Raw genomic sequence first — 21,336 nt, 5'->3', positions numbered from 1 at the left:
TCCACTGACGGTGCTTCAATAAAGTGCTGAGCGAAGATTCCGAGGTTCCACCACAAAAACGCGGTAGACTAAAGCGTGCTCGACAAAAGCACGTACGTGACGTCATCACAGCGCGACGAAAACAGCACGCTGTGAGCGGTAAACTTAAAATTAACGCGTAAATCTAAACCTAACCCCCCCAAACCTAATCCTAAACCTAACCCTAACCCTTAACCTAACCCTAAACCTAACCCTAACCCTTAACCTAACCCTAAACCTAACCCTAACCCTTAACCTATCCCTAACCCTAACCCTTACCTTTATGTGAATCAGCTTGCTTTAAAAGCGCTTTTTAAAGCGCCCTTTTTTCTCCGCGGTCGTATTTGTCGCGCTGCTGACGACGTCAGGTACGCGCTTTAATCGGGCGCGCTTTAGTGGACCGCGGTTTTGACAGGTCACGGATTCCGAATACTTATGCCAATGTGATATTTTAGGTTTTTCTTTTTAATAAGTTTCCAGACATTTCTAAACTTGTTTCACTTTGTGATTATGGAGTACTTGAGAATTTCAACAACTGTAGACTCAAGCTGCACCATAACAAAATTGACAAAAGGGGGTCTGAATACTTTCCGAGTGCACTGTTACAGCTATCTAGATTTTAAGACCGCAAAGATAAGATCTGTACAATAGTGGAACACTGTAAAAGCTGTTGAGTTTTCTCCATTTCTGGAAGCTTTAAAGAAAACCGAAGGATCATCTGTCAAAGATGACTTAACAAGTTTTCCTGTATGTTGTAATGCTGATCCTTGTGGTCCTTTCGCATCTTTGCAATATTATGATTCTACATTTCCAGAAGGGGTTAGATCATTTCTTGGTCTCCAGAAACAAATGTGATTAAGTGATTAAATGTACTGAGGGAAATCAAACTCTCTGCTGGACGGACTAAGGAATAAACAATGGTGGATGCCATTTCAACTTCACAGAAAATTGGGATACTTTGGGGGGGGGGGGGAATGGAGAGGTACCAAGTTACATACCTATATCTAAGAGGTTCCCCAAATTTGTCCCACTAGTTTATTTTGGAATATGGGAAACAGAATATGGTTCAAAGATAAAATATCATAAAAAAATGGTAGCCTTACAAATAGCAGTGAAAAAAGGCTCTACATTTAGGCAAGAAAAACAAAATGCACAGGTAGAGTATATGTGGTATTTTGCTCAATAGTTGAATGTAAGACAGAATCATTTAAATATAAGCCAACAAGTGTGCTGCAGCTGTCAAAAAGCCAACACAGTTCTAGGCTGCATAAACAGAGGGAATCAAGATCACGTGAAGTGTTAACACCACTTTATAATGCCTTGGTAAGGCCACACTTGGAATATTGCATCCAGTTTTGGTTGCCATGATGTAAAAAAGATGCTGAGATTCCAGAAAGATTGCAGAGAAGAGCAACAAAGATGATTAGGGGACTGGAGACTAAAACATATGAAGAACGGTTGCAGGAACTGGGTATGTCTAGTTTAATGAAAAGGAGGACTAGGGGAGACATGATAGCAGTGTTCCGATATCTCAGGGGTTTCCACAAAGAGGGAGTCAAGCTATTCTCCAAGGCACCTGAGGGTAGAACAAGAAGCAATGGGTGGGAACTAATCAAGGAGAGAAGCAACTTAGAACTGAGGAGAAATTTCCTGACAGTTAGAATAATTAATCAGTGGAACAGCTTGCCTCCAGAAGATGTGAATGCCCCAACACTGGAAGTCTTTAAGAAGATGCTGGATAGCCATTTGTCTGGAACGGTATAAGGTTTCCTGCCTAGGCAGGGGGTTGGACTAGAAGATCTCCAAGGTTCCTTCCAATTCTTATTCTATTCAGTAATCTCCCTACAGATCAAAAGGTGACAAATAGCCTGAATCTAAAAAGTTTTTCTGCCAGCAAGTTATTCTGGTTGAGCTGCTGCTACCAGCGTAATAGCAGTGTAAATACCACCAGGATCACTTCAGGAATAAGAGGTAATGGGAGTTTTCTAACATCTAATTGCCAGTACATCCTGGAGATTCAAAACATGAGCCCATTTGGCATCCATATCACTGTATTGGAACAGCAATTGTTTTGACTAGAGAATGTCCTTCTTGTAAAAATGTCTACACAGTGGAACTAACATTCTTCAATGACTACACACCCCCATGTTTGAGACAATTCTCTTGAAAGCTGAATTTTCACATTAATGCAAAACCATGCTGGTAAATGTTTTTCTCCCAGATTAATCAACTGCACATTCCAGAGTCCAAACAATATGATGCCTGAAATGCAGTACTAAAGACCTGGCAAAACAAAGAATGATGGGGAGAGGCAGACCCTCTAGAAAGAAACTCGTGGCACGACAAAACCGCGCTCCACTAAAGCGCGCCCGATTAAACCACGTCGCTGACGTCATCAGCAGGGCGACAACAGCGACCGCGGAGAAAAAAGGGCGCTTTAAATAGCGCTTTGAAAGCAAGCCGATTCAACTTAAGGTAAGGGTTAGGTTTAGGTTAAGATTAGGGTTAGGTTAAGGGTTAGGTTTAGGTTTAGGGGGGTTAGGTTTAGGTTTAGGGGTTAATTTTAGCTTTAGCGTTTACAGCGTGCTTTTTTCGTTGCGCTGTGATGACGTCAGCTACGCGGTTTCGTCGAGCGCGCTTTAGTCAAACGCAGTTTTGTGGTGGAACCAAAGAAACTAGCACCGAGAGAATAGCAGGTAACCAGTTGCTTATAAGTGGCTACAGCAGCACTATTTTGCTGTCTTCAAGTTTAAAAGGAAAGCAGTTTGTGTACACCTACATTTGTGAAATCATTTTACATATTTAAATGCATTTTAAAAAGTGTTAGTTTGTGACAAAGAAAACATTGTTTTTAAATTGGAGGCCTTTTCAAGATAAAAAAATATATGACCTAGAATCTTCACTTAACGACTGCAGTGGGGACTGTTGTAACTAAACAATATGAAAACAGGGTCTCATGCTTTACCACTGCATCACTTAACAATAATTGGAAACCAGAATTTCCATTATTAAGTGAGGAGTACACATCCTATACGCCAAACTGTCCTGCAGGAATAGCAAGTTAAGAGAGAAATTGTATGGGTCAATTTCAGCACTGTTAAGCATACTTTTTAAAAAATCCAGTGTATCCTTAAGTGGAAATACAGATTTTACATTACAAAAGGAATAAATCATTATACAAAAACATTCACCTTAGGAGGATTAGTGTCTCTTTTACATTATGTTTCCCATTTGAAGAACTTCAGAGCAAAATTTCAATAGAAGTCTATTTTCTCATTAAAAAAACACACACACACACACAAAACCCCTCCCCCCAAAAAATGTAGGAAATTGCAATGCAGGTTTGACTTTATTTAGATATTTGAGCTCTCGCACTAAATTTTACAAGCTGGTGAACACTGGCAAATTATTTCTCCCACAGTACTATAACCACACATTCCCAAGACAGTATAAATATATGGTTGAACATTAATACACACCACCATTTTATCAATTACATAACAAATTATCAAGTATCCAAATATTAAGTTACGCAGCTCAAAAGGCATACAAAATATTACAGGAGAACCACCAAATTCATGGTAGAAACTCAAGAAAAAAACAAAATCACCTTCAACAAAGCAATAGTTGGTAAACAACTTCCAATAAGTACAGTAAAAGAAATTACAAGATCTTCAGAAATATGATTTAAGAATTTTCAGCTACCATAAAGCATTTCTACATTAAAAAAATATTTACTAAAGTAAAGGGCATATTCTATACTTTCTGCACAAGACAAAAGGCAACATTTTACTAGAAATATTAATCAGTCCCCTCCCATTCTTTTATAGGTCTTCTACTAAAGTCGCACATTTAAGTGCCAATATATATTTATTTAACTGTAAGGCTTTTTGTCTGGAGTCGTTAAAGACTTGTGTGCTTCTTGTACAGCGTGACGTAGTACTTTTCCATTAATAACCAGAGAATGTTTTGTGGAAGAGGGTTTAAGTAGTAAAAGTTTAGACACCAACACTGACCGAGTCAGTAAATTGTGTGCAAATCCTGATAATCATTATAGTGTGACTTTGGGAGACAAACAGTGAATAGGCAATTACTCTATGAAGCCCTATCCACCAAATCAGAAGACAGTTAGGAAAAGGGCAAAAAGTCCATATAGTTGTAGTTCCTAGGCTTATTACACTGTGGTATACAGAAATAGTGTATTGGGCGTTTGGCACCTAATCTCTACATATGTTCTGATATAACTATTGGGACTTCAAGGAAAAAAACTGAACTACATGATTAAGGATAGTTTAATGATACATACAGTAAGACATTTTAAAAGGCCATGTACATTTGTTATCTAAACAGATCATCTAAACGGAAGTTGCTCCCCTGCCAACATCGTGGCCTACACCTATAGAAGCTTCATGTAATCTAGTTAGACATACATGTAGTTTTTTTCCCATGTAACCTGCCCAATTCTAGTTTTTAGTCTTCTATTTCCAAAGCAGCAATCAAGGCAGCTTTGTTTTTTACTGAATACAACAGTTGTTACGATGACCATTTGAATCTTTAAAACGGAGGCGCATTTTGGGACGATATTTCTCCAAATAGAGAAGCTGCTTGCTGTTAAAAGCTCCACGTCGCTTCCTGAAAAAAAAAAGCACAGAAGGCATTAATCAAAAAATGTTCAAATAGCAACTTTATCCCTTCACACTTTCTGTTCAAGATAGCAGAACTGTTCTTTTTTATGGCCCATTTTAAGTTCCTTGCCCAACTTTTACATTACAGTATTTAGTTTACTACTCCTGCACTGCAATAAATTATATAATATCTCTATATACTTCACTGCAGCCGACTGTTTGAATTATTCTAACATCAGAACAATCTTATACCAGAAGAGAAGCAGCTGCCTCTGTCTGCAACTCGTTAAGGCAGCCATGTCTCCCTTCAGAGTATGTGGCACAATCCTAACAAATGCTGGATGAAGCTGAACGTTCTTCATTCTTAAACATGGCTCCTGAATCAAATCCAAAAGGACCAGACTGAAAACTATTTCAGAAAATCGTTTGAATTAAGAAAATGAGATAACTGTTTCAACACTTACTGTCTTATGAACTGCACCGCATCCTCATATTTCATTCCACATTCAATAAGTGCAAGGGCAACCAGCACAGGGGCCCTAGGGGAAATAATAATAATAATAATAATATTGAAGTCTGTGTGCCTACCATTAAAAGGATATCTTATAAATAAGCCTCCCACAATGTAGGATTGTCTTAACAATATTCCTTTGTCTTAATATATTTTAGACCAGTGTTTCTCAACCTTGGCAACTTGAAGATGTCTGGACTTCAACTCCCAGAATTCCCCAGCCAGCATTTGCTGGCTGGGGAATTCTGGGAGTTGAAGTCCGGACATCTTCAAGTTGTCAAGGTTGAGAAACACTGTTTTAGACTGTGTTTGTTAAAAATCTATACTGTGTACGGGCTCTGGGAAGTCGGTGAGGGGAAGGGAGGTGGGGTCTTAAGGGGGAAGGGGGGGATATATAGTATGTGTTAGATTTCAAAGTAACACAATTGCACTTGTATACTGTTGCTCTTTAATTCCAGTGTAAAAATAGGACAAGCTGAATATATTAATAGATAGTAGAAATACACCAAAGGGAGGAGTAGAGGGATAGAAGAAAGAGGGGTAGAGAGGGTGTGAGAGAGGATTGGAAGGAGGGTGAGAAGGAAGGGAGGGAGTGTATCAGGAGAGAGGAGTGGTAGAGGGGGAGGGGAAGTAGGGTAGAGGGGAATGTTGGAGGGAAGATGGAAAGTTGGAGGGGGGCGAAAGAAAGGGTGTATGGAGGATCAAAGAGGTACATTGGGTTTCTATTTTTGGGGTTATTATTGACAAGAGGAATGGCTGTGTTTATTGTTTAATGTTATATGGCCCCGGTTCTGCACAGTATATATGTGACTGTACGAAAATGAAAATGGAAAATAAAAACACATTTACATGATAAGAAAAAAAAAACAATATTTGGAAGATGGAAAAATACATTTTGTCTTAAGAAGAAACTACTGCATCCAGAAACGTTTGATCCATTTTAAGACAGTTTGGCAGAAGCAATATTTAGATTGTCAGAATTGCTTTGGGTTCTGCATAAAATAAAATTCAGTTGGAGTAAGTAAAATGGTGCAGAATTCTCCCTTTCCCCCTCAATGTCTATTACCATAGTGTGGAAGCTATTCTAGGAAGGAGCAAGAAAGATGTATACTAGTCTTGTCATTCAGTTCCTCCCTTCATTCTCCATTGTTATTGTTTTTGTCCCTACTCTTCTCCCCCTTCCCAAAACCACTTCTGCCTACACAAACATCTGATGTTATTGCATATAAGCAGGGACCACCCAATTGCTATTACGGACACAGAATAGTCCATATGTACCTAAAACACTTTCATATACCATTCCTACCTCCCATAGACCGATTAGATCACACAGGTTAGGTCTTCTCCGGATTCCATCTGCCAGCCAATGTCGGCTGGCGACTCCCCGGAAGAGAGCCTTCTCTGTCGCAGCTCCAGCCCTTTGGAACGATCTCCCCGTGGAGATCCGGACCCTTACTACCCCCCCGGCCTTCCGCATAGCCGTTAAGTCCTGGCTGCTCCAGCAGGCCGGGGGGCTTTCGAAATATCCAGCCCCATGGAAATGGTGACTGTTGTGTATTTTAATATGTTGTTTTGTGTATTATCCCCTTCCCTTGTTTTATTGTAAGCCGCCCGGAGTCCTTCGGGAGTGGGCGGCATACAAGATCAATAAAACTAACTAACTAACTAACTAACCACTAGTCAGACCAAGTGGCACTGTAAGATGACCGAAACTGGAGAGAGGCTAATATGCTATTAAACAGAAGCTCAGTAATTTAAGACAATCCAGCTCTTATATTTATGTATCTCAATGCAATTAAGTTTACATAATACTAATGGATTCAATTAATATATTTAGAAATCCAAGTCAAATTAGTTAATAAAACCTACCAAAGGACAGGATTTTTTTTTGGTCAATTCTAGTTCTACATAACTATTAAGTCAAACCTTTATGATGGTCATAGATGTCATACAAAAGTGAAATTTTTATGACTTCAAGGTTTCAATTTACCTTCCAAGACCAGCAACACAGTGTACAGCAATGCAACAGCCAGGCTCTTCACGAAATTTAACTTTCAGAAGATTTAGCCAATCATCAACAATCTGAAGAGATGGTGGTGCCCCATCATCAAAAGGCCAGTCCTGGAAAAAGTATGCATTCATTGTTTTAGGTCTCATATTTCTCAAAATCACAGATACAAGCTAATAAAAAATTGTTAAATTGTCATGTATTGTTGCTTTTTACATCTACACTTCTGAGAAACTTCTATTATGCCAGTGCTGCTCAGTCACAATAATAGATATGTCCATCTCGCTTGTTTAAGTGGTTAACTGTTTGTCGTGCATCCAGTACGCAAGTATTAATATTTAAGGCACAATATATAAAGTATTTTAAGATCTACCCTAAACATGCTTTTAATTTATCATATTCATACGGCCACCAGACAATATGACTTTGGATGGCAAACAAACAATCATAAAACATTTAAAAATACAAAAAAAAAAAAGTCTTAGAAAAGACCAAGATAGACAGACAGTTTGATCTAATGGTTAAGGCACCAGGCTAAAAACCAGGAGACCATGGGTTCCAGTCCTGCCTTAGTCATGAAAGCCAGCTGGGTCATTTTGGGCCAATCTCTCTCAGCTCAAAGCGTCAGCTTTAGGCAACAAACTGGTTGATTAATTCCTGTCTAACGAATGGACCAACACTTGGTTGATTTGGGAAAATAAGTGAGCCTTGTGCTTGCAACAAAAATCCTAGGAGGAAAAAAAAATCCTGAGAGAGATAAGATTATAAAGCAGTGTTTCTCAACCTTGGCAACTTGAAGATGTCTGGACTTCAACATATATTTACTGTTGATATGTTTAAACCAAAGCAGCCTTTTACTAATGTAACTGATGGTCTCACTCTTTTTGCACAGAATGCTCCAGAGTTCTAGACTTTGGAGCAAGATGTAGTTTCAATCCAAGGTTTGGATAAAGCTTTTCTAGCAACTTTGGGCCAGTCACTAACTCATTCCAAATATGTTATGTGAAAGGGCTGCTCCTCTTTCATACTGTTGTCATTCTGCTACAGTAAAAGAATAATAATAATAAAAGCGAATATAAAGCCATCTTGATCTAGTGCAGTGTTTCTCAACCTTGGCAACTTGAAGATGTCCGGACTTCAACTCCCAGAATTCCCCAGCCAGCATTCGCTGGCTGGGGAATTCTGGGAGTTGAAGTCCGGACATCTTCAAGTTGCCAAGGTTGAGAAACACTGCTATAAACAATGGAGCCATCTAGTCAAATTAACATTTCCTCATGATTGGCCCAGGCTCAGGCCCAGATTCTTGACACAACCAAGTTAACAAGGTATTTCTGAAAGGCCTGGAAAGATGGGGACTTCAGGAGGAATGATGTTCTACCACAGCAGAAAAAAGCTATCTCCTGGCTTCCATATCTTCCCATTTCACAGACGAGACCCACAATATAATACTTCTGCCAGACCCGAATGGAACGGGCATCAGGTAATTGGGAAGGTCCAGTTCCTCGCTTTTTAACTTGTGATTGTGCAATAGCATACCTGACAGCAACATTGTCTGGCTGAAATTTCTTCATAGTTTCATTCCAGGCTTGCATTATTTTCAGGCTGCATGCTATTTTTTTAAAACTATATCCTCCAATTCCCAGTAAGATTAGGTATTCATTCAAACCTTACACTTTAATGCTCCAGATTAATGACCACAATAAACTTCACAGGCTGGAGGAGTAGAAGGAAAGATAGGAAGGTGAGGAGAAAGGAGAGGAATAGGAGAGAGGGAAAAGTAGAGGAAGAATTGGAGGGAATGTAAGAGTAGGAGAGAGGGGAGGAAAGGGAAAAAGAGGGGATGGGTAGAGGAGGGGAAGGGGAAGGAGAGAAGGGAAAGGAGAGGAGGAAGGAAGGAAGGAGAGAAGGGGGGAAGGAAGGAGGGAAGCAAGGAGGGAAGGAAGGAGGGAAGGAAGGAGAAGAAAGGAGGGAAGGAAGGAGAGAAGGAGAGAAAAAAGGAGGGAAGGGGGAAGGAAGGAGAGAAGAAAGGAGGGAAGGAAGGAGAGAAGGAGAAAAGAAAGCAGGGAAGGTAGGAGGGAAGGAAGGAAGAGGAAGTAGGATTGTTGTAAGATAAGATGGATTTATGGGATAGTAAGAAAGCAATTTCAAGTATATTGTCAACTGTAGGGGAGAAAAATTGTTACAAATACATATTATTAATAACAGTTATGAGATCATATAATTGTGAATGTATATATGAGAAATAAAAAATTTAAAATTCAAAAAAAAAAAAAAACCTGTTCAAGTAAGCTACTCACCAAAACCTGAATGCCTTCTTTTTCTAATGGAGCAGTGTCGTAAGTGGCTTCACATACTCTTACTATTGTAGTTACTCCATACTTCTTAAGTTCCTAGAAGAAAATCAGAGTTATGTCTTTAACTGAATCAACTATGCGGATGTTTAGTTTGAACATTATACGTGGTAAGAAGTTAACAGTTCCATCATACTTAAGTGATTTGTTTTGCAGAGTATCTCAAATCTTACCCACTATAGTAAATCATAATATAACCCTCCATTTGATTGATTTGACTTTATTATATTTATATGCTGCCCTTTTCCCCCGAAGGGGACTCAGGGCGGCTCACAATTCAAATCAGGGAAGGGGGTACAGACAGAAAGTAAAAAAAGACGAAACATAACAATACATAATTTAAAAACACGCAACAGTCATACCATTCGAGACGGGGGCAACAGCTCTTTAGCCCCAGGCCTGTCGGAACAGCCAGGTTTTAAGGGCTTTGTGGAAGGCCTGGAGGGTGGTGAGGGTTCGAATCTCCACGGGGAGCTCGTTCCAGAGGGTCGGAGCAGCCACAGAGAAGGCTCTCCTCCGGGTAGTCGCCAGTCGGCATTGGCTGGCGGATGGAATTCGGAGGAGGCCTAATCTGTGGGATCTAATCGGTCTATTGGAGGTATGCAGATTGAGTTGCCTTTATGCAGCCTTACCTTGTTTAAATGTATTTAAATGCACACTATCAAGGAATCACCAGGCAATCAAACAAATCTGAACCGTCTTTTACCTGACCAAACAGAAAGATACTGAAGCCAACTTAAGAAACTGAAACATACCTTTTAGGAGACCACTGTAGTTTCAAAAGTTAAAACCACAGAATAAATCAGCATTTTGGACACTACTTACCTCTATGAACTTGTTCAAAGTTGCATTGGTTGGGTTATGAGTGATAAGGAATCTCATGTTCTTGTAGGTGATTTCCACAGGAGCTGGGCGGTTCATTCGGGCCATGGTTCAATTTAGTTAAAATGTGCAATGACTGACAGTTTCTCTTTTTTTAAAAAACAACAACACCCTAACTGATTAATGGAGAAATTAAAACCTACTTCACAAAAAAGCCACTAAAAGTTTCCAGTGCCAACAAAATATGAAGTTGGGAGGAAAAAGGGAATGGAATGAACCTCCTAAAACAAGAAGGAGCAAATCTTCAATCTTGTTAATACTGAGGCAAAAAAAAGGAAGGCAGTGCACCGAGGTTACCCCATCCGGGTCAGAACTCCTTTGTAAAATGTGCTGCCAATTTCAATCCAATACTTCTGCTTTATTGTGGTAACCACTCTCTTTAAGGGGGCTTCTTGGTGGAGCAGTAATCAATTTCTACAGTTCACTTGTCTGCATAAAGGCCGTGCTGTGCCTGGCAGTAGTCCCCACTGCCCTTCAGAAACTCCATAAATGTGTGACCGAGAACACCACAGAACTGCTGCAAAGAGAAAAAGAAACAGTGGGTCAACGGACAAGGATACACTTTCCAAGCATCTTAGCGTTCAATAAATATGCAAGTGTCGGGGGCGTGACCTGACAAAAGGGCGAACGTCAAAACCGCGCCCGACTAAACTGCGTCGCTGATGTCATCAACGCAGCGACAACAGCCAGCGTGGAGAACAATAGCGCGTCGAAAGAAAGCCGATTTAACTTAAGGTAAGGGTTAGGGTTAGGTTTACGATTAGGTTAAGGGTTAGGATTAGGATTAGGGTTAGGGGTTAAGTTTAGGTTTAGGGTTACTTTTACAGCGCACTTCTGTCTCCGCGCTGTTGTCGCCCTGTTGATGACGTCAGCGACGCGGTTTAGTCGGGCGCGGTTTTGTTGTTCGCCCTTTTGTCGGTGAACCATCAGGGAAGCGTCCTGAATTTTCAAACAAACTAAAATAGCCCCAACAGCCTCATTAGGTATTAATCACACTGCAGGTTATGAGATAACCTACATAATTGATTGATTGATTTTATTAAGTTTGTATGCCGCCCTATTCCTGAGAGACTCAGGCCGGCTAACAATAAAAAAGGGAGGGGATACAAAAAATAAAATAAAAAACAACAATTTAAAATTCTACAACAACCGTAACCTCGAATGGGGCTGGATAGTTCAACAGCCCCAGGCCTGCCGGAACAGCCAGCTTTTAACTGCTTTGCCGAAGGCCGGAAGGGTAGTAAGAGTCCGGATCTCAATGGGGAGATCGTTCCAGAGGGCCGGAGCAGCCACAGAGAAGGCCCTCCCCCGGGGAATCGCCAGCCGACATTGGCCGGCAGATGGAATTCGCAGGAGGCCTAGTCTGTGGGATCTGATAGGTCTTTGGGAGGTGACTGGCAGGAGGCGGTCTCTCAAGTACCCAGGTCCGATACCATGTAGGGCTTTACTAGCACCTTGAAGCGTGTCCGGAGACCAATGGGCAGCCAGTGCAGCTCACGGAGGATAGATGTAACGTGGGTGTACCGAGGTGCACCCACAATCGCTCGTGCGGCTGCATTCTGGACAAGCTGAAGTCTTCGAACACTCTTCAAGGGCAGCCCCATCTAAAGCGTGTTACAGTAGTCCAGTCTTGAGACACAAGTCAATCATGAGCAAGCCCCAGGTCCCAGAATTCCCTCTGCAGCCCACACTAGAGTACACTAAGATTGCACAGTGAATGTTTAATGGCAGAACTTCAGCAGCATGAGTTTTCTAACCAAAAATGGGGAAACGAGGATGGAGATGGAGGCACAAGACCTTTGGACAATGAAGAGTTCACATTCCCACTCTTAAACCCTCATAAATAAAATTCAGTCCTGTCCTTTTGAAAGGCCTCCTACAGTCCACCAATTGCTTGGGACAGTAAATTGCACCTGTTAAGTATAATTCATAGTTCATGGCTTGCTTTTAACCAAGACTGAAACGTTGGGTGAGTAATAGAAGTAATGTTCAGGCTAACAGTTCTTCCTTATTCTGTTTCCCAAGGAGGGGGCAAACCTCACTGGCCGATTATTCAAAATAGTATCATTTAAATTTAATATTTCTGGTGCTCAAAAGCAGTCTTGCTTCTAACAGCCAAGTAGAAGAGAACAATTTATCACATGTATCCAGAACAAAGCTTGCACATTAAAGATCAGTATTGCCCTTCAGAGTTGGAAAAACAATTTACTGGTAGCATTTGTTCTACTTTCCTTTAACTCTTCAAATTGCAGAAAACATCCTGAATTAGAAAACGGGGACTAATAAACAGAATGGGATCTCAGGTTCTCATTTAATGTGGGCAGTAAAAGAAACATAGCAAGTTCTTATGCAAACTCAGCTCCAAATTGAGCAGAATGTCACCTTTTCGAACTGTACTCTTTAATACACTATGTTAAGCATGATGCAGCCTGTTTGTTGAAAGCCCTACCAATGGTTTAACATAAAGACTTATCATTCTGTATTTATAAACATTTTTATTGTATCAATCTTAGGTATTGATAACGTACTTCATACATAAATACAATGGTTTCATAAGTCTTCACAGCTACTCTAAGAGGAGCCAATAAATAGAAAATTCCAAGAAATATACTAAAGTAGCAAGGAAGTAGATTTATGTGCATGTTATTGAGCAAAAAAAATTTTTAAATCTATCCCAAGCAAATAAAGAGTACAAATACGGAAATGAAAGGTCAGGCAAAATAGATTTTCTTACACAGTTATGAAAGTAGAGCCAAACAGGATGCTCAAGACAATAAAATTTATATATATATTCTGAAAAAACTTACACTAGGTACTCAATGATAGTTAAAATATTCATCAGAGGGAGCAAGATAAAGAACCCAGCAATATTATGACATAACAATGTACACATCATTTTACTAGGAATGCCTGTGCACATAGAATCAAAGTAATAAAAACGGTTCACACATTAATTTAGCAGTCAAAAGCAGTTAATGTATAAGGTTAAACTATACATCAAATTCAGAAGGAATATCTTCAATTGGAATGGTAGTTAAGTGAGGCACTTGCAGACTAAAGAGTTAAAATGACTATTAGCAAAGCTACCATGTTTCAGATACTTATTAGGAATGTTCTGAAAAGGGGGGAAATTCTTATTTTAAGTATTTGAGTAAAAATACATATATTTACTGTTGATATGTTTAAACCAAAGCAGGAAAATTCTTATTTTAAGTATTTGAGTAAAAATACATATATTTACTGTTGATATGTTTAAACCAAAGCAGCCTTTTACTAATGTAATTGATGGTCTCACTCTTTTTGTACAGAATGCTCCAGAGTTCTAGACTTTGGAGCAAGATGTAGTTTCAATCCAAGGTTTGGATAAAGCTTTTCTAGCAACTTTGGGCCAGTCACTAACTCATTCCAAATATGTTATGTGAAAGGGCTGCTCCTCTTTTCATACTGTTGTCATTCTGCTACAGTAAAATAATAATAATAATAAAAGTGAATATAAAGCCATTGCAGGCAGTGACTAGGACAGTGTTTCTCAACCTTGGCAACTTGAAGATGTCCGGACTTCAACTCCCAGAATTCCCCAGCCAGCATTCGCTGGCTGGGGAATTCTGGGAGTTGGAGTCCAGACATCTTCAAGTTGCCAAGGTTGAGAAACACTGATCTAGTGGTTAAGGTACTAAGCTAGAAATTTGGAGATCATAAGCTCTAGTCCCACTTTTAAGCATGAAAACTAGCTGGATGACTTGGGTCAGTCACACTCTCTCTCTCATCCTAACCTACCTCATAGGGTTGTTGTTGTGGGGAAGATAGGAAGATGATTAGGCATGTTTGCCACCTTAAATTATTTATCGTTACTCTTACATTTATAAAAGGCTTAGTGTATTTCATTTGAACTTCATTACATCCTTACAGAGCTCCAGGAAAAAGTCCCATGTTTATTCTGGAGAACAGCAACCACTGGTTTGAGACTTAAGGCACGTTAACTGTAGAAAGCTGGTGCCAGGTTTCCAAGATAGTCAAGTTCCAGATAAGTTGCTCTTTTAGCCAACTATAAATAAATTTATTCTATTCTATTCTAACTCAAACCCTGAGAAAAATACTATAAACATTTTCAGGTACATACTATTGTAGTATGCCTATAAATTTAAAAACATACTGCAGCAATCTGCATGGAAGATGCCTCCATAATAATTATACCACAGGGCTGAAAAAGTCCCTAATTAGTGCTCAAAATAGCGTAAGAAAAATAAGGATCACCTATGGGCCCAGAAAAGTACATAAAACATTTAAGAAAAAAAAAGGAAGAGAAACAGACTAACAAGGACTAAAAGCAGAATATATTGCTGCCAGAAGTTTTGCAGTTATGAAGTATATACGTCCTCCCTTATTAAAACTATGGGTACCACTGTTAAAAGTAAGCACCTTTTATGGACTTTTGGAATTTCCAACCTATATAACATATTGTAACTTATGAAATAATTAGATTGAAGCTAATTCTTTCATATAGACTAATTATGAATTGATACTATTTTGCTAAGTGATAAAAAAGATTGAAATATTAGCATAAGGCTTTTGCAATATTTAGATACAGCCTGAATTAATGTCACGGAGCCGAGCATTGAATTGTAGACGATCTGAACTCCCAGTTGAAACTCAACCCAAGAAACAAAAATCGTTTGCAAAGACTGAAATAAATATCTTTTAAATCAGGGCTCTCCAACAAGACTTCCAGACTTCAACTCCCAGAATCCCTCAGCCACCAAAGCTTGACAAAGCTGGGCTGAAGAATTCTGGGAGTTGAAGTCCAGAAGTCTTAAAAGTTGCCAAGATTGGAGACCCCCGTTTTAAATGACAGCCTATTAAAACCTGCATTTTAGGGGAAGAAAATACAACACTCTTTGACTCAGTAATGCTCTTATGTTGCATGCACATTAATAAAGTACCTCGCTGCCCTTTCGAGCCTCTCACGTGTCCCAAAAGGAAGTAATCCCATATGCCAAAGATTAAAAGCGATTAACAATCCTTTGGAAGCAAAGCTGTCCTTCCCACCGCAGGCAGGAGGGGAGGTTTTTTAAACCAGTGTTTCCCAACCTTGGCAACTTGAAGATGTCCGGACTTCAACTCCCATTCGCTGGCTGGGGAATTCTGGGAGTTGAAGTCCAGGACATCTTCAAGTTGCCAAAGTTGAGAAACACTGTCCTAATCACTGCCTGCAATGGAGAGGTGGCTGGGGCCTTAGATTGCATTATTCTTTTTTTTTTATTATTGAAAATTTTAAAAAAGATTTTACAAATATTTACATTCGCTGGCTGGGGAATTCTGGGAGTTGAAGTCCGGGACATCTTCAAGTTGCCAAGGTTGAGAAACACTGTTTTAAACTGCCTTTTTCCTCCCCAGGTTTGGCCCGGATTCTGCGCTGTATGTTTTAACAGATTGGCACCCCATCGATCTAGGGGCAGCACTACCAGACCAAGTCCTTTATTGTCCCCTCCCCATCGCCCCGCTGCGCTGCCAGGAAGGGCTCGGCGCGCCAGGCAGCAGTTTTTATGAATGGAAGGAGCGACCCGTTATCTGCAGGCAGAGAGAAAAAGGCCATGCCGCCGACTTCAGCCCTCTCGTTTCCCCCCCTTCCCCGCTTCGTGACTCACACGGCGGTAGCGCAATAGCCCTCGACCTCCCTTACCACGCGCAGCAGCCGAGGGAGGGAGGGAGGGTGGCCGGCCAGGCAAGCACGGCGCGAACAAGTCTCAACTTGTTTCCCCAAGTGGAAGATTACTCCGTTTCCCTCTCCCCCCTGAGGGGGGGGGGAAACCTTTCCTCGCTCACGCATGGTTTGCCCACTAACAGCCCCGAAAGACATCGGGGCTATGTAGCACCGTCTGAATGGTGCAAAAGAGGACGGGGGACCACCCAGGATTTAGCCAGGAGCCCCCTGCAAAAAATAAAGGCAGCCCGGCTCTCCAAGAGAGGGGCACGAACTCAGAATCCCCTCTTGCTGCCTTGTTTCCATGCTCCCCAAAAAGTCTGTCTTTCTCTTTTCTTCTTTCTTTCTTTCTCTTTTCTTCTTTCTTTCTTTCTCTTTTCTTCTTTCTTTCTCTTTCTTCTTTCTTTCTTTCTCTTTTCTTCTTTCTTCTCTTTTCTTCTTTCTTTCTTTCTCTTTTCTTCTTTCTTTCTCTTTTCTTCTTTCTTTTCTTCTTTCTTTCTCTTTTCTTCTTTCTTTCTTTCTCTTTTCTTCTTTCTTTCTCTTTTCTTCTTTCTTTCTTTCTCTTTTCTTCTTTCTTTCTTTCTCTTTTCTTTCTTTCTCTTTTCTTCTTTCTTTTCTTCTTTCTTTCCTTCCTTTCCTTCCCTTCTTCTTCTCCTCCTCCTCCTCCTCAGGCTGTCACGAGGCATTTTCTCTCTCTCTTTTTTTTCTCTCTGCCTCCTATTCCCCGGTTCGAGCCGATCTAAGGATCCGGAAGAACCCCCCCCCCCCCATCCTCTCCTAGCACACGTACGTGTCGGGTCCACATCTCCTCTTTCCCCCCGGGGGGGGGGGGCTTGTCGAAACAAAAGCAGCTCGAACCCCCCCCCACCCCCCCGGTTTGAAGCGTTGCGTGCTCCGAATGAGCACACAAAGGAATCCGAAAACTCGGGCCAGCAAGGCGGGCTTGGGCTGGCGGTGATGGTGGTGGGGAGGAAGGGAGAGAGTTGCTTTCATTCAAACCAGGTTGGTTCTTACCTTCCTTTTTTACATTGTCGTTGGGGTATACAAGGAGAGAAACGTGGGGGGGGGGGAAGGAAAGGAAAGGCCAGGTCCGAAATGCCGGGCAGGGCTGGAACGCGTCTCGTATAGCGACCACGTGCTGGGGCCGGTTGCAGCGCTGCTTTCTTACCCCCCCCCTCCATCCAAAGATGCGAATGTGGGGGGGGGGGAGAGCTACATAGCCACCCCTCCCTCCCTCCCTAGCGCAGCCCTAACTAAGGCCGGCCATTGACTGCTAGAGTCCCCCCCCCCCTTCCACCTTCCACCCCCTCGTCCCCTTCTCTCGCCAGACAGCGGCGTCTCCTCCCGCCCAGACACTCCCTGCCTCGCTTGCCACGTCCCACATCTCCCACTTAAACCAGCAAACCGGGGGCCGGTCGCGGGGCACGCGGCGGCAGTCCCCCCCCCCCCCAAACCCCGGTTGACTGCCAAGCCAACGACCATTGAAGTTGAACCACGCAGGCACGACGGCGGGGAGGAGGAGGAGGAGAGCCGGGTCTCGCCCTCGGGAGACCCAGGGAAGGAAGAGAGACACACCGGGGAGAGGTTAGCAAGGACCAGGGGAAGAGGCGGCTTACTCACAGGAATATGGTTACTCATTGAAGACTGTAGCCTGATCATACAGCCTCGGTGCTGAGGGCGCCACCGCCGGGGGCAGGAGGAGCTAAGCCGGAGGGAACTGGAGAAGGAGGCGGCGGCGGCGGCGGAGGAGGAGGTGGTGCCGGAGCAGGGCGGCGGCGATGGACCATACAGGGCGCGGAGCAGCCAGAGAGAGAGAGAGAGAGAGAGCGAGAGAACGGGGCTGCCAGTAGAAGCCGAGAGAGGAGGAGCTCCGTCCGGCTGGCGACGAGGCTGTTGCTAACGCGGCACTGACGGCAGAGAGAAGCAGCGGCTGGAGGAGGAGGAGGAGGTGGAGGTGGAGGAGGGAGGGGGGGAGCGCTTCCGTTCGTCCGCGCAAGGCAAGTAGGGGGGCGGGGGCGGGCAGAGATGTCTCAAGCACCGCCTTGCACTCTCCGGCGAGCAAATCGGGAGGCGCCCCGCCCCCCTCTTTAAGCTCACGCCTTCAAAAGGCTCGGCCGTCACAAACGCCCTCTCGCCGAATGGCACCGCTGCCCACCAATCGGAGGGCTCGGGCGAGTTTTGGGCGGGTTGGCAGTGGGCGGTGCTTAAAGAGAGACGCGAAGGGGAGGCGGAGAAAGCCGGTGGGAACCGGTTAGAGGGAAGTCGGCTGAACTAGCCGTGGCCGGCCAGCCTCGCAGACAGACAGGCGAGGTGGGCGGGGCGAGGCGAAGGCTCCGCTCCCATTGGTCGGCCGCTACTGCCATTCCTTCGGCCCTCTTGTTGCACTGCTGAAAGGCAACCGGGATTCTTGCGCGGATTGCAGGAATCTTAACTTAATGAGTTGCTGTGTATATCAGAATAATACAATTTTCAGTTTTACTTTGTTCTTTGCTGATTATTATCAGACATCACCCATATACTTTTCCTATGAAAAAAGTTTCTTTGTAGACATTGTATTAGCTAGGCCAGTGTTTCTCAACCTTGGCAACTTGAAGATATCCGGACTTCAACTCCCAGAATTCCCCAGCCAGCGAATGCTGGCTGGGGAATTCTGGGAGTTGAAGTCCGGACATCTTCAAGTTGCCAAGGTTGAGAAACACTGTCCTAGACACTGAATTGTTTATATGTGAATGCTGGCTGGGGAATTCTGGGAGTTGAAGTCCGGACATCTTCAAGTTGCCAAGGTTGAGAAACACTGTCCTAGACACGGAATTGTTTATATGTGAATGCTGGCTGGAGAATTCTGGGAGTTGAAGTCCGGACATCTTCAAGTTGCCAAGGTTGAGAAACACTGTCCTAGACACTGAATTGTTTATATGTGAATGCTGGCTGGGGAATTCTGGGAGTTGAAGTCCGGACATCTTCAAGTTGCCAAGGTTGAGAAACACTGTCCTAGACACTGAATTGTTTATATGTGAATGCTGGCTGGGGAATTCTGGGAGTTGAAGTCCGGACATCTTCAAGTTGCCAAGGTTGAGAAACACTGAGCTAGGCTAACAAAACAAAGTGAATTCTTATACTTACTAAGCCAAAGTGGCTTGTTTGGTGTTAGTTTACTGTATCCTGTGTGAATCCAACCATTATATCATTAGTAAGTCATTGCTGCTGAATTGTAGTCCTTTGCATTTGTGACGCAAATGTTTTTGAAATAATTATATTAATTAAACTAATGTAATCGTTAATTGTACTATTTATGAAATGGACATCCAAATTTGCCTATCGCTTTGCCCATATACTATTTTATTCATTTATTTAGCATTGTGGGAAGTTATCATCCAGCCCTCTCCCAGAAAAATGAAATATCCTAGGAAATATTGAAAAGGCAGAATATTTTCTCTGGATGTGAAAAGAAACATGTTTTAAAAGACAATAGTTGCCTATAGCTTTCTGCCCCTCCCCAGCTAATGGGCCATTAAGATGGCCAAGCTAGCCCACTTTACATAATAAAGACTTCTCCTCACTGCAGCTGTAGGGGGAAGGGATATTACTCAACTGACCACAAGGCAACTGAGAACTCATCACAGCCTAGAGAGTAGCCCCCTGCATGGCACCATGGGAGTCTGACAACCAATCAGAATACATTTCTTACACAGGAACAGGAAACAGAGAGGTGGGACTGAACAGGGTATAAAAGCCTAGCAAGCCCCTCCCTCAGCCCTTCTCTTCTTCTCCACCAACATTGAAGCATGTGATCACCTTTTCTGTTCAGGGCTCAAGCCATGTGGCCCTGTCCAACAATAAACCATCTTTCCAAGCAGCCTCCATGTCTCCAGTGTCTTCTTCCCCACTTGGAGCTGAACCCAGAAGGACATTTCTTTCAACAGCATGTGTTTTCTTAACTAGATAATCAGATTTCCACATAGAAACTTGCCCATTTGTAAGGACTTTCAATTTGTGGCTGTTGTTATTAAATACCTTTTCAAGGCATATTATTTCACATTGAAAGTTGAACAGTTCAGTTGTTCCTAAACTTTAGAATGGAAGGAATCCAAACAGTTCAACCTTAGTTGGAAAATCTATTGGAATAATAATGTTTTGTTGATGTGAAGATATAGTTGTTGGTGGTCCATTTTCCTCTTTGTGCTGTGCTTGTTTCCCATCACTATTTTGTTCCCTTAAGCACGGATTTAAAAAACTGGGGGATTAAGGATGGAGGGAATGACAAAAACTTGGGAGGTGAAGAAACAAAACCACAAATGAAATGTCGAGATAAAAAGTAGATTTTCCCAAAAAGGTTTTCCAACACAAGGTAGCAATAGCAATAGCAGTTAGACTTATATACCACTTCATGGGGCTTTCAGCCCTCTCTAAGCGGTTTACAGAGTCAGCATATCGCCCCCAACAACAATCCGGGTCCTCATTTCACCCACCTCGGAAGAATGGAAGGCTGAGTCAACCCTGAGCCGGTGAGATTTGAACAGCCGAACTGCAGCTAACAGTCAGCTGAAGTAGCCTGCAGTGCTGCATTTAACCACTGCGCCAGAAAATACATAGGCATAGATGTTTACAACAGTCTGAGGTTGCAAAAATAAGGACATTTGCAGTAGCTTCATAACAACACTGTTGCATACTTTTATGTCCAAATCTAAAGCGAATATGTGAATTTCAGCTTGTGCACCTTGATGTATGTTTCATTATTTGCCTCCATGTACCATCTACCATTAAGGATATTGTTCTGTGATAATTTATATCTCTGCAATAGAAAATATTATATAGTGAAGAAATTGACAGCAGGCGTATGTTGACATACTAACCAGGTTCACATATTATGCTAAGTCATAATTGCAATTTCGTTTTCATTCCAGTGTGATCTGTGAATTCAGGGGATAGCACCTTATTCACTGCATTAAACTTTAACCGTCAGAGAGGGGTGAAGTAGGTTACTGGACATGAAGCAAATCAGTGGTGGGATTCAAATAATTTAACAACCGGTTCTCTGCCCTAATGACTATCTGGGTAGGTGGGGCTCGGTGGTCATATGACTAAGTGGGCATGGCCAACTCAACGTCACTCACGTTGATGGGCGCTTCGCCTTAGCTGTTACAATGTAATAAGGGTTAACCGGAGAGGCAGTTTCTGTAAGCAGGTCAATAAAGATTAGGCTAGAAACAACACCAGAATGTTTCCTTCCTGCCTTCCTT

General features: G+C 42.3%; 1 protein-coding gene across 1 annotated transcript; it reads right to left on the bottom strand.

Moving 5' to 3' along the window:
• Positions 1 to 3,348: 3,348 nt before the first annotated feature.
• Positions 3,349 to 18,040, bottom strand: PTP4A1 (protein tyrosine phosphatase 4A1). Its single transcript, XM_032215438.1, has 6 exons — positions 17,717 to 18,040; positions 10,339 to 10,912; positions 9,460 to 9,552; positions 7,145 to 7,275; positions 5,108 to 5,182; positions 3,349 to 4,650 (listed from the first exon to the last, which is right to left on the bottom strand). Exons 2-6 carry the CDS (start codon positions 10,441 to 10,443, stop codon positions 4,533 to 4,535), a joined length of 522 nt encoding a protein of 173 aa, XP_032071329.1. The 5' UTR covers positions 10,444 to 10,912; positions 17,717 to 18,040; the 3' UTR covers positions 3,349 to 4,532.
• Positions 18,041 to 21,336: the final 3,296 nt, after the last annotated feature.

The sequence above is a fragment of the Thamnophis elegans genome, chromosome 4 (genome assembly GCF_009769535.1).
Source record: "Thamnophis elegans isolate rThaEle1 chromosome 4, rThaEle1.pri, whole genome shotgun sequence".
In the NCBI taxonomy this organism is placed as follows: Eukaryota; Metazoa; Chordata; class Lepidosauria; order Squamata; family Colubridae; genus Thamnophis; species Thamnophis elegans.
This window is presented reverse-complemented; position numbering and strand designations above follow the sequence as displayed.